The 14,191-nt window shown below is 35.2% G+C and overlaps 1 protein-coding gene across 3 annotated transcripts in view; it reads right to left on the bottom strand.

Annotated features, from left to right (window-relative positions):
- WDR20 (WD repeat domain 20) overlaps window positions 1-14,191 on the bottom strand; it is a 67,290-nt gene that overhangs the window by 13,725 nt on the left and 39,374 nt on the right. For all 3 annotated transcript variants that reach the window (XM_039364845.1, XM_039364844.1, XM_039364846.1), the window contains exons 2-3: window positions 11,767-11,949; window positions 8,201-9,481 (exon numbers count right to left, since the gene is read on the bottom strand). In XM_039364845.1, the coding sequence (XP_039220779.1) occupies window positions 8,201-9,481; window positions 11,767-11,949 (1,464 nt within the window). The remainder of the gene's footprint in view (window positions 1-8,200; window positions 9,482-11,766; window positions 11,950-14,191) is intronic.

A 14,191-nucleotide genomic window follows, 5' to 3' on the forward strand; every position in this document is an offset into this window, starting at 1 on the left:
ACAATTGATTTTGTCTTTAGTTTATGGCTTAATAAGCCATCATTTTTGTGATCAGAAACTGATTTCTGAAGTTGACAACAAAGGTTTAAAATTATGAGCAAGAGATAAATTCTGATACGCACACAAGCCTCTGACATTTCACAGATCTATATACAGTATAACATCAATAAAAGCTTTAAATGTTTGTGAATCCTTCATAATCTAAAATACAGACTTTCCAGATATTTTTCTTAATTTGTATCATACAGCTACAGTTGGTCACATTCAAGTTTAAATCCACTTCTAATATAGAATTAATTACATCTTTGGAATCTACAGGAGCTCTTTCTCACTTTCTCCTAATAACGATAAAATGTTAAGAAACAAGCACGTTTTTGAACCAGTAAGTTCTACAATGAACACTTGCCCTAAACAAGGTAAGCCAATAGAATCTGTTTCAACACTTTCATACTCCAAAGATCTAGCACTTGTTTTTGTTTTTAGCTAAAATGCTACTTCTGGCAGAGGCCAGTAAAAAAAGATAAACTGATTTAGAGTACACCCTATATGTTTTAAGGCCAGAAGTAAATAATTATTTTGCTAGACATTCTTTGTAGTATACACTACAAATCAAATAGAAATTTAGCATGGAACTTTAGTCTCAATAAAGTACTGATGTTTAAACTTGGGAAAAAGTGTCAGTAAGAACAAACCCTCTTGGTTAAAAAAGAATTCCACAGGAGAAATGAAAAATAAGCAAATGTGAGATCAGATGCAATCTCTGTTAATCTGATCTAAGTAATTTCATGACAGCAACTTCTCCAAGCTCCCTCCCCAAAGTAAAATCAGTGCTAACAAACAATTCAGTCTTATGAGAAATAGGCAATTATGTACAATTAAGGAATTTATCTCCAAGCCTGATCCCAGATATAATAACAATGTAATTGTATTATTTCCCTATTTTCTCAAATAAGACATAACCAAGAGCAACTTAATATTCTACCTCATTTGCAGTGCATTTTTAAGTTACTTAAAACTATTATTTCAGAACTTTAATAAGTATAACAAACAGCAGGATTCTTGTTATTCTAAAATGCACATGCTCATAAAGTAATCAAAATAGCTTACAAGTGACAAAAATAAATTTCAATTCCATAACCTGTTTCTGCAAATAACTTCCTAGTTTCCTTTTCCCTAGTGTTAAAATTTCTAAACATATTTTTCTATGCAAAGGTCTGCAAATGCCGATTTTTTTTTGTTTACCTAGATTTGTTTAAAATCTTATATTTTGTTACAGTATAAGACTATTTATTGTAAAACATATTTAAAAACAAATTTAAAAGATCATTAAGAAATTCCAAACAAACCAGAAAAAATCTTAGTTCCATTCCGCTGAAACACAGGTCCATTAAAAATCAACAAAATATCTGAACATCAATTTTAGATTTGTTGTTTCAAACATATTCACCATTCAGCTATCAACAGCTCTTTCTCCTTGTTTAGTAACTGCAATTTGGTCTCTAAATTAGAAAATGGTTGTTAAATAAATCATTTGATTGACAATGAAGATGCTGCAACAACTGCAGAATGCTGCCATTTTATTTAAATAAAGTTCTCTTGTGCTGCAATGCCAGGCATTACTCTTATTCTGGCATTGTCAGGCACAGAAAATTGGTGGTAACTGGTCAGAAAATAACTTTTGAAAAAGAAGTTACTACCACTACTACCATTTGTGAAAGCTTGCTAAATGAAGTAATGCTACACAAGGAGTGACTGTATCCTCAAAGAAATCTGAAGCAGGAATAGCATTCTGGATACTCATCATAATTTATAACAGCAATCTTGATAAGAAGTTCCAACGATCTCTATTTAGAATTATAACTCAACATCAAAGATTCAACCTCCTTATAAACATTTCTATTCTGGGAACATGAATTAGTCTTCAAAGTTGTACATAGAACTTGAACAAAGGACTGGAGCTGGCAATTATGAAATTAAAAATGTTTTGAATTGGTTAACTATACTCTTACCGGACTTTTCTTGTGATTCTGGAAAAATATCTACCTTGGTAAAATTAAACAAATCCCAGTCAGTAGAGGTTTTAAAAATACCCCCCCCCCAGCTTACTGAAAAAGGAGCAACAATACAGAAATGTGAATCATCACATTCTCCACTTAATAACCACTTCAGCTAAAGTAAGCTTTTTTTTTTTTTCAGCTGAGCATTTCCTGGTGCAGATAAATGGGCAGTAACTGAGCATACAGTGGGCTGGCATGCTTACAATACAGATCAGAAATGCATTTAGTATTTACTATGCATGCTAAATATACTAAAATGTTTTTGAGATCCTTACCAGAAGGAACATAAATAAATACTTTTCATTAGTACAACTTTCTCTTGTTAAGTGACTTCATTTTTATGCATGGAAGAGGGAAAGTAACATGCTTATTTCACTATGAAAGAGAACTAGTAGGACATAGCACGTTCTCTTAAGGATGGAACTAATTTTAAAAGATAACAAATATTTTCTGAATCTATTTTTTCATATATACTTCTTTATCAAACCATTTTCCATAATTTATCTTCATAAAAAGAATACAATTCAATAGTATTGTTTTTTAAATCAAGTATATTTTTAAAAACCAAGTATAAATTGATTAACAAATAAAAGCATGCATGCAGTGTCATGAATAAGTCAAGTAATTTTCTTGGTCAAATAAATATTCCAGTTGAAGAAGCAAGATTTAGACAAAAGATTATGCGAATAGATGGGTTGCTCCCTACACACACAAATAAGGACATAGAAGAAGTCTGAAAACATATAATAACAAAAGAATAAGACTAATTTGCTCTAAAATTAGAGGATTCTTTTGTTTAATGTTAAACAAAACATCAGGTTCTCCATGAAAATTCCACTCCTAAAAGTGTTTAACTGCATGTATTTAATTCATAAACTGGGTAACTGTTGGGTCACTTGTAAAAGAAGGTCTAATCCCATATGACTAGACCTGTCTTTTATAATATCACAGCAATTGCACCTATACGGTAAATACAATTTATCTCTACATGCAGAGTATCACAACATAACATTTAATTTAGGACAATGTACATACTCCCAGGGGCAGTCAAAGTATTTACAAAGCTTAGTGCATTTTCCCCCATCCCTTGTCACCCCTGAAAGTTCTATGGCATTCTTAATTTTCAAAACACAAGACCAATCTATTTTAATATTAATCTAAATAATCTTCATGAACCATCCCTATGGACTTACATATGAAAGATGTAATTAGAATTTAGGCACAAGATAAATTTTACTATTGTGACAAGCTAAAACAATGTTCCATCTAGTGTTGGGTTTTCTATGTCAGCAGGAAGAAATTGTTTTATTCACCTGTGAGTTTTAAATAGTGCCTTGTAGTATTTATACTGTAACATAACAGTGAAGAAAATTACGTACTCTCCCCAAAAATAATTAGTAAAGTGAATGTGTTAGAAGAACAACTTGGGGGTGTGTGTGAGTGCTTTGGAACTTCATTTTGAAAGTACTAATTTGAAAACACACCTTAGTTTCCAAAATGATCAAAACAATCCAACTAAAACTAAAATTGGGTCAGCAACATCTAGCAATATCAGCAATCTATATGAAAATTGATACATATACTTATGATTCTGCCAAATTAAGTTTTGGTATGTCTATTTATGCACCTAATTCTGATAAGCAGATCATAGTATTTAACTAATACAGTTGATAAATAAAAGAGCTCCTATAGAATCCAGAAGATATCATTTTTTCATTTCAATAGCTCTTTATAAGATTTAGATAACATTTACTCCATGGTTCTGTCATTCAAACTGGAAATACCAACGTATCAGATGCATCTTCAATTAATAATAATTGAACAGGATATACTTATGATATATTAATATGATAAAAGAACTCTTAAACCAACATTTGAGATGGGTATGAAATACTCAAGAGATTGTATCATTCATTTAGGCTCATTTATAAAAACCGCAGTTACAGAAGCAGCAGTTACAGTGGCCAGTTTTTCAGAAAGCTGCCTGTTGCATTTAATGAAGTATCAGCTGTGGCAAAACAACATTGCAACTTCAGGCATGAGAAGCACTACTGAAAGTTAACTATATTTTACAATTCAGTCTCATTTTTTATTCAATGTCAGTATACAGAGGACAACCCCGGTAAATTGTAACGTCAAGTATTTAGTAGGGTTCTTCAGCTGAAACAGTGACATAAAATGCTAAAAAATAAGCAGTATGAAACAAACATGATTTTTAAAAATTATAAATATATGAACAATACTTATTAAAGCTTCATTATTATTGCAACAGTCAATTTAGTTTAACAATTTATGTTAGAAAGGCTCTTATGAAATTTATTTAAATTGCCAAGAAATCAGATGGACGTTTATAAAGAAAATACATATGAATTTACTGTTGATTTTCACTATATCATTACAATTTTGTACAGTATAACCTAACGTGTCAGTCTTAACAAATTCATGTATACAGATTTCATAAATGCAGGGAAAAATCTTACTTTTAAACTTTATACAAGTTATGTGACAATAAATTAGATGGTTTTCTTTCTTTCAACATAAGCAGGCCAGCAGTTATTTTTAGTAGCTTTAAAGTGATGGAAGGGAAACATACATGGTCTGTTCAAGTACATTACTTAGTTCCAAAATATCAAGCATTTCTGAAATGCTTTAGCATGACTCTTTTCTTTCTAATTTGGATTTCCACATGGAGGCAATTACTCTTTTTTGGCTTCACAGAAGGAACTGGCTAATTTTTGACTGGTATAATTAACTTATATTAATTTACCCCAATAATTATGTATAAGAACATTTCAAGGAATCCCCAGATCCTGTTTAAATCATTAAATCTAGCATTATGCCAATCATAGCTAGCATTTTCCACAGCATTTTTTATTTCCATTCAATAAATCCATTTTGCCAATGAAAATTTAGTTTCAAATGGAATTTATCACATTCTAATATAGCATTACAAAATATCTGTACAATATTTTAGCACAGAACTAAGTTAAATAATGATGCTGTACTACAGTTGCTACTTATTGGAAAATGTTCTATAATTTAGATCTAATTTTTTTCTTGTATAATATGGTTCAAATGTTGTAAATTTAATGTGAATTTTATTATACAAATTGGTAACACATTTACTCTGCTAGGGTTTTTGCTGCCAGTTCATTCAATTCAACCTTTATTGTTAGTGAAATCATACTAAAAATATTCAAAGATAAATAGCTGCAGGTTTCCTGAATATTACAAGTGGTTACTAATCACGGTGGATAAAATCTGTCAATGAAGGCAATACCTGATAGAAATCTAGATATGACTAGCATCACAAAAGAAATCCAAAAACTTTCTTGCTGTCTCTACCAGACTAACAAGCAAGGAATTGGCCAAGAGATTCATGAGCAACTTAACTTTCTGAGTGATGCAATGTATTTTTTTTACAAAGCATTACTGAGAAACTTTCATGCCAGCAGAATAGGCAGCTTTCCCATAAATCAGCAGTTCTAAAACGTTGCTTTTATGTGCAACATGACCTGTGTATTTTTATTGAACACAATACATTACATGTTAACATGTGTCTAAACTGTATTTTGAAAAAGGACACGAGGAAGCTCAAAACATGCAAATGCAGAGTAAGAAAACCTAAGGCTGTAGTGTAAATCTTCTTACTCCAATCTGACAGTGTTTCTTTCTAACCTATGGGTCCATGCTACTGAAACCATAATTAGATACTTTAGCCAAGGCAGAGAGCAGCCAGACCAAAGCAGTTTATTCTAATGAATAAATATTCTAATCTGTTCTTCTGCTATCCTCACTGCACCAGTCTGGCAAAGGGGAAGGAGTGGGATAGAAAAGGCTGGCTCAATAGCAATGAAGATTCAAACTGCAAAAGTGGTTGAGTCTTCTTCCTCAACCTGGAGGTTTGGGACCCTTTTATCCAACTGAAATCTTCTAGCAAAAGCAGAGAACAATTTTAGCAGCAGAAAATGGATGAGTGGAAACTATATGCTAGGATCCTTGTAGAAAAATAACAGTGCAGGAATACAGCAGCTTTAAAGATTTTAAAATGAAGCTAAAAGGAATAAACCTGGATAAGATAAATGTAGGCAATGTTTAACCCAGGGGAAGAAATATGTTACCATTGTTTTGAAGGTTAATTAAATAGGCATAGAATTTAATTAAGTGCTCTCCTATAAAACAAAAACAAGGTTTCTGTTACAATGACCACCCTGGCCAGAACCCTGTAAACATATCACCTAATTTGCTAGTTTAGGCCTGCTAAGTAAGCTCACCAACTGCAAAATAAAGAATAACAACAACAGCAATAAGAAACCCATCCTAAGTAAACGCATCCTAAATAAAATGGCATTTACAACAGTGTGCAATATTAGTTTTCAGAGACCTCATGAATACTATCAGCATGAAACTTACCTTAAAGATTTCTGCATTTGCCAAATATAGAAATCCTAGCTTTTGATACTGCATACTCTATCTCTGAAATATTTGAAATGTCCTTCAAATTAAATTGTTGCTATATGCAAGTTGTACTCATTAGTTCACTTCAGCTCCTTTAAAATCTCAACCTAATAAAAATGGAAGCAACCTAAGAGCCAGTGTTAAATTACTTTGGAATCTCTGATACATTAAACAGAGGGGAAATACTTTCCCACTTCATCAACATACATCTGCAAAATCACTATCAGCTTTCTTTGGCCCCTGCATAAACTAAGGTGGAAATTATCTTAGTGGAAATGAATAAAGTATGAGATTTTATCTTCATAGTTTGCTTGTCTCACCCACATGAAAATAATGTCATATTTTTAGATTGTCTATCCAAGATAAGGCATACAGGAAAGACCACATATCAGAGCATGTTTGTTGTGAATTTAACATTTGAATAAAATTTTATTACACATTACAGAACAATAATGAAACTGTAAGTCCCAATAGGCTTTGATTTCTATTGGAAGAACTTTTACTTGTCATAATTTTCTGAAGTCTGCTCACTCCAGGAATTGACAACTGTCAAGTACTTCATGGCTTATTCTCTGGAAGATGTTTTAAAAGTGCCCCATACTACATCTCCAAAAAAAGTCAACCATCAGCCATTTTGGATACCATTTTCTCTAGTTTGCCCAATAACAAATGGCATTGTACTAGTTCAGATTCTAGCTCCAGCTCTATTGTGTTGGACTATATAATATAAACGATTTCCCCAAAGCCTTATACATGGCTACATAAGGAATCATAGTCTGTGGAGGTTGAGCCCAGGATGGCCAAGTGAGTGCACAGAAATCACTTCAAGTTTTTTTTAAAAAATCTTAGCTACAGCTTTCAAATTGCCAATAAACATTGAAGTCAACCTTTATCAGCATAAAGTGCTAAAAATTTAAATAGATAATTTTGTTAAATATGAAATAAAAGATTACCACTGCCAGATTTAAGCCTACGGATTTAATGAACAATGCATGAGTTAAAAATACTGTTAACATGAAAATAATCTGAAGTGACAAGGAAAATTATGGGATGAGGATACATTCTGCTAAGGGACTTTTGTGATCTTACACACAAATGTTTGAAGATTGATATTAAAAGTCAGAATATTACAATGTATATTTAATATCAGTTTATTCAAATTTTAAATGGAGACACTACAAATTATCCTGATTACTGAAGAATTAAAAACCCATCACTATGAATAGCTTTCAAAAAAGGTGAGAATATATTGTTTATTGACTCCCATCAGTTAACTGTTTCAAATTCAGCTGTCCAAAATATCATAGTAGATTAAATTACAGCCTAGTTAACCTATATTCCTGAATGCCCTTGCAACTTTATCCTCAGTAATTAATTTAGATTTGTTTCAATTATGTTATATAAAAATAGTTTTGAAAATATAAGAAACCTATCACTGACACTTTGGATACACAACACATCTCTGGCTGAAAGGCAACTGTATTTCAAAAGGACTTCACCTAGGCCAGACACTTCAAATTGTTCAGAAATACAGCATGCAGTATCCAAAAGTATGGCTCTGAGGAAATAATTTTTACATTAAGCGTAAAGATTGTTTATACTCAACATTCACTTATGTTTTGAGAAAAAAAAACTACCTATTCAAGTTCTATTTCTTTGATGCAGCATTAAGGATTAAAACTTACCACTTTACCAGGCCTTGCCCATGTGCAAATAAATCCCTCCTGACAAGCAGTGACTATACAGTCTTCAAGAAAAATTAACACAGTCAGTCTTTCATGTGCTATCTTTTTACAGATAAGAGGCTCTAACAAAGGAACATCTTCCATTCTGGGGCACAGAGGCGTTCCCAAAGTTTTTGCTGGGTCTGTTTTGGTTTTAGTAACTAGATTCAGTTTGTCACTGCTCTTACTAGATATATGTCCCATACTATGATTTCGCTTATGATCTTTTTCATGGTGTTTTTCCTTCCGGTCATGTAATGATAATGTTGCAAACTTACTAACACCAGAGGCAATGGCACCATCCATGACACTGCTTTTGCTGCCAGAATTGGAAACTGCAGAATGTGGAAGGCTATTGGAACGTGGAAGAGGAGGGGGTACAGAGTTTCCAGGTGTTGTGATGCTATTTCCATTACTTCCTGGGTTAGCTCCACCACTTCCTGTAGGGGGACTTGTGGCAGTCATGACATTTGTATGTGTCCTTGCTCTTGAGAGGGGCTGGTGTGGGAAGAGGATGTCTTCTGTTAGATCCCATAAACATAGCTGTGTGTCCTGACCTACTGAACCAAACCTGTATGTTACACTTACAGGGCGACTCTCTGTAGAGTTCCTTTTTGATAATCTTGACTGCGTACTATTTGCTCGATCTCGTCCAAAATGGAGGAGGTCTTGGAAGTCCTCATCACTGCCACTGAATTCCATTGGATCATTTTCTTCTACACTGGTTGTATATGGATCAAAGGCCACAACACTGACCCATGATTTGTGTCCATGGCCTCTAGCTATCACTCGACAGTCCACAAAAGACCAGACAGTCACCAAATCATCTTCTCCACCTGTTACAATATATTTTCCATCTGGGCTCCAACATGCACACAGCAGTCCTCCAAAGTAGCTTTTCATTGTACCATGCAACTCAACTGAATCAAAGTTAAATACACGAAGAAAGCCATCCTGACTTACACATGCCAAGAATTTTCCATCTGGAGAAAAACCAAATTCATTTAGGGCACCTTCACCTACTGTCCATTTAAGTAAAGGGTTTCGTGTAGATTTGCTTTTGCACGTATGGACTGCAAAACTTTCTCCTTGTTTAAGTAGCTGATAGTGTGGAGCTGTGGTACCACAGTTGTGTTCTACATTATATAAGTACATATTGCCACTGGAATGAGCTACTAGGAAGAGACTTTCTGAACCAGGCACCCATTTTACACAAGTTACTCTGGACTTGTCTATTAGCCTCTGAAAAACAAAAGAAAAATATAGTTAATCACAGTTCTGCATTGTTCATGTAATATTAATTTTTTGTCAAAAATACATATTCCTTCTTGACAACTCATTAAGATTTTGAATGGTATGAAATTAAGTTAAAAGAATATTTTTCTTATAAATATGAAATAAGAATATAATAACTAACCAGATTTGTCATTAACATCTTTAGTATAAAATCAAGCTCAGGAAAATACATATATTCCAAGAAAAAATACTAATTTACTAAATTCTGCCTTAGGGTTTTTGATCTGAAATGAAATTTTAGAAATGCAAAGCTTCTCTCCCTTTCTTTCCCTTCCCCTCCCTTCCCTCCTAGATTTTGAACCTATGTACTAGATTTTCTGATATTTTTTAAAATATTACAGTATTCAAGTCATTATTTATTTCCATTTAAGTGAAACATAGGGCACAGAAAATAACAGACAGTATTAATAATTTTTGAAGGCAGCTAAAAAATAACAAAATTGCTTCTTTCTCTAAAACAGTATCATATCGCTTTAACTGGGATATAAATTTCATAGGTGTATTCTGGAGTTCTTAACATATAGAGATGTCATAGTGGACAATCATCATAATGCTTGTATCCATTTATAAAAGCTAAATGTTTATTCCAGTCCTGTGAAAGCAACAACATTATACAATGTAAACATTATACAATGTAAACTAATACAAAATCATCCACCCAACATTTTAATGTTAATCATCCACCCAACATTTTAACATTAACCATCTTCCCTTATGAAAAGGTTTTGAAATTAAATATCCTGAAATGATTTCATACAACTTAAACTGGCCCCATTAAAGGTACTGCCTTCATCAATTTAGAATTATTCAAGTTATGGTAAACATGGATTAATTTATATAGCTCTTGTAATATTTAGAGAAACACGAACTAGAATAATTCCATCTCAGCATTTTTTTTCTTCCATTATTTATTTAGAATAAATAGCATGAGAGTGTTGTGTTTTGTTGTACAACTGGAGCTAAACAGGCTATATTTATAGATGAGTAAGTAGGTGGCCACGATGCTAGTTTCTCTTTGTCAGGAGCCACAATTTTTGGTGCTAATTGTGAGTTAAAGGAAAGACTGTACTGAAAACTTTGGGAAGGACAGTCTTGAATTGTAGTCCAGCAGATAAACTTATATACAAGCTGCAAGAGTCCCTGCTACAAATTGTTATGAATAAAAGATAAAATCATTGAATAGATAATGGTGATAGAGAAGAGAAGAGGGCATTTAAACAAAATTGTATAGGTTTTTGTTCTATGAAAGTTAACATAAATTGTAATTTCTCGGAAAATATACATTGATTTTCATCCTTTCAATTTCTATGATGCTTTTTTATAGAATGAAAAGATTATGATTGTTTTAGTTGTTCACAATTTTGAGAAAAAAGTAGCATCTTGGATTCTAATCTCACTGAAAGATTATTTCCTATCTGAAGTCTCTAAAAAGTTCCCTAAGGAACCAAATAAAAAAGAAATCAAAATCTTTCCTCTATCCTTTTCTTTCACAAAACTGTATGAGAGGAATTCCTCTTCTCTTCTCCTTTCACTGCGAACTTCCTACCCCAGCTTATTCCTTTTCTATTTTGATGGGTTTGTAATAATTGAAAAATAGTTTGGAGGAGGAGAATTATCTATCAACAGAGTACCTTTCACTGACAGGATGACGTAGCAGAATAACAATCTAATAGCTAAACCTACCCTATTTTTATCTAAACAAATGTACATGAAAAACATTGTTCATACCAAGGCTCATTTTACACAGCATTAAAACAACCAAAAAAAGTCAGGTTCCTAAAGAAATATTCATGCAGGCTTTCTGCACATATCTATTTTATTGTTATTATTATTTAGTCTGCAATAGATTTCTAACCATGATTACAAACTATCTTAGCAAATTCAATGAAGCATATGAAATGCTAATTAAAACTGGGGAACAAATACAGCTTTAAGACAGAGGAATAATTGGCTGGTATAAAACTGGCTGCAATTGAAGTACAGTATACCCTTATCTGCTTTAGCATAGTATGTTTGCATTTTTCATTGTAAGGATAGGAAGTTGGAAGAATGGCTGGAAGAAAAAGCCAACACATCTATTTTACACTAGTACTATAAATATACATTGTTGTATTCAATATTCACCAGGGCAAATTGTTTCCAAGTAAAAAAATAATTATGCCATACATGAAGAAAATGCTATAAAGAATGCAAGTATATTTGCATGCACTAAGATTAAGACATTCACTTACTTCTTCATTAAATAGCTTGCTAGTTTCTTTTTTAATAGGATCTATTAGCTGCACCTGTCCTGCAGAGAAGCCCACTAGAAGAGAAACACTTTCTGCTGTGGCTGTTAAGTGATTGAAGTCATGACATGTAGGTTGCGTTCCTTTGTATATTCTTTTATCTATTGGTTTACTCAAATCAGCAGCCTGCAAGGAAGATTGAAATTGGGATTAGCAATGGGTAACACTTCAGTCTAAAATGCTAACTCTGAGCTCTTTGCTAAGAGAAAAAACAAATCAACTATTTATAGCCACCAAGGCATTTAAAAAGCAGGACTTTTTAAGAAACCAGCTTTGTCCTTATTCAATCATGTATTAAGATTTGCCAAATTTTTGTATAATTAGGGATTACTGTTTTCTTAACTCTCATGAGGGAGTTGATGTATTTCTGCCACAAACTGTTAATAGTCATATTTTGTAATTATAGTTGGTACCATCTGCATTTTACAGATGAAACACATTCATAAAAATACATTCACAGATTATGCATATAAAGTACAAGAGGTAAATCTACTCTTTATAACATTTTTCACTACAAGTACAAAACCAATGAACTTTTTACCACACCTTTATAAGCGTTTGTTACTGAACCCAGATGACAAATGCAGATGGCCAAGTTTGATTAATATGGCAGATGGCCAAGTTTGATTAACCCAGGGGAAGGCAACCTTGGCTCTTTTATGACTCATGGACTTCAACTCCCAGAATTCAGGAAGTTGAAGTCCACGAGTCATAGAAAAGCCAAGGTTGCCTACCCCTGGATTAACCAATTAAAGAAAATATTTCAAGCACTAGCTGAGTCTCTGTATTGTGTGGGGAATCAGTAAGTTTCCCACTATGCCAGATGCATTGGAAGGGGCGTTGGTCTTACCTGAACGCCTTTTCTCAGTACGGAGATGGATAATCCACGGATGGGTTTTCTCTGTCTGCCTGCTCTTGAGACCAAGTAGCCAAAGCCTGACACGCCCCCACTTCCTGTGGAGTCCATTCTTAACGAGGGCGAATTGGCTGATGATTGACGAGGTATTGGCTCTCAGCTCCCTACTAGCGGCCTGCTGGCCTTGGGGTGGGTGTGGATTATCCATTTCCGTACTGAGAAAAGGCGTTCAGGTAAGACCAACGCCCCTTCTCCAGTACAGGAGATGGATAATCCACGGATGGGACGTACCAAAGCCTCACTGTCCCAAGGGGTGGGAAACAGATAAGGCCGGTAGATTGATCTCTGAGACAACTTGCTGGAGGACCCTCCTACCAAAGGAGGCGTCCGCCGATGCAAAGCGGTCTATCTTGTAGTGTCGTATAAACGGGGAAGGCGAGGACCATGTCGCGGCCCTGCAAACTTCCTCGATTGACGCCTGGGTAGCCCATGCCGCCGAAGTTGCAGCGCTTCGGGTGGAATGGGCTGTGAGATGACTTGGGGGCGGCAGGGATGATACATTGTAAGCTTCTGCGATACAGCTTCGGATCCACCTTCCAATGGTGCCCGCGGAAACTTTCCGCCCCAAGGTGCCCGCTTGGAAGGACACAAATAGGGCCTCCGATTTGCGGAAGGGTTCTGTACGCTTTATATAACGCCGCAAGGCTCTGCGGACGTCCAATGTATGCCACTGCCGCTCCCGGTCATGTGTTGGATTTGGACAGAAGTTTGGGAGAATTACTTCCTGTGTCCTGTGAAAGAGTGAATTCACCTTCGGTATGAAGGCAGGATCTAACCTAAGGACCACCCTGTCCTTGTGGAAAATGCATAGGTCGTTTCTGACTGACAGTGCGGCCAGTTCCGAAATTCGTCTGGCCGATGTGATGGCAATCAGGAACGCCACCTTTAGCGACAGGTGTCGCAAGGAAACGGTCGCCAATGGTTCAAATGGTGACCGAGTGAGTGCGTGAAGGACTCGCGGTAGTTCCCAGGACGGGTACCTGTGAATTACTGGAGGTCTGGTGTTATAGGCGCCCTTGATAAAGGCGCGGATCCTGGGGTGGTGAGCTAAGGGAACCGAATCCGTGCAGGTGAGGAGGGTGGACAAGGCCGCCACTTGCCTGCGGATGGTCGCGGGGGCGAGGCCTCTGTCTAGTCCCTCCAAGAGGTAATCTACTATCTGAGGGATGTAGAGTTTGTGTAAGTCAAACTGCCGTTCCCTGCACCAAAGGCAAAAATTTTTCCAAGTGGAGTCATAAATGCGGTTTGTTGCCGGACGGCGTGAAGCTTGAATTATGGTAATGGCCCCGGGAGAGAATAGTTCCTGTGCCATTATCTGGCGCTCAAGTGCCAGGCGGTCAGTTGTAACCATTGGGGTTCCGGGTGACTGATGGTTCCCTGGTGTAGGGACACTTGATGAGGGGGAATGTTCCATGGGGGCGACTGAGACAGGTTCATCAGGTCGGCGAACCA

Source organism: Crotalus tigris, unplaced genomic scaffold (assembly GCF_016545835.1).
Source record: "Crotalus tigris isolate CLP2741 ecotype Arizona unplaced genomic scaffold, ASM1654583v1 scf7180000019856.1557650, whole genome shotgun sequence".
Classification (NCBI taxonomy): Eukaryota; Metazoa; Chordata; class Lepidosauria; order Squamata; family Viperidae; genus Crotalus; species Crotalus tigris.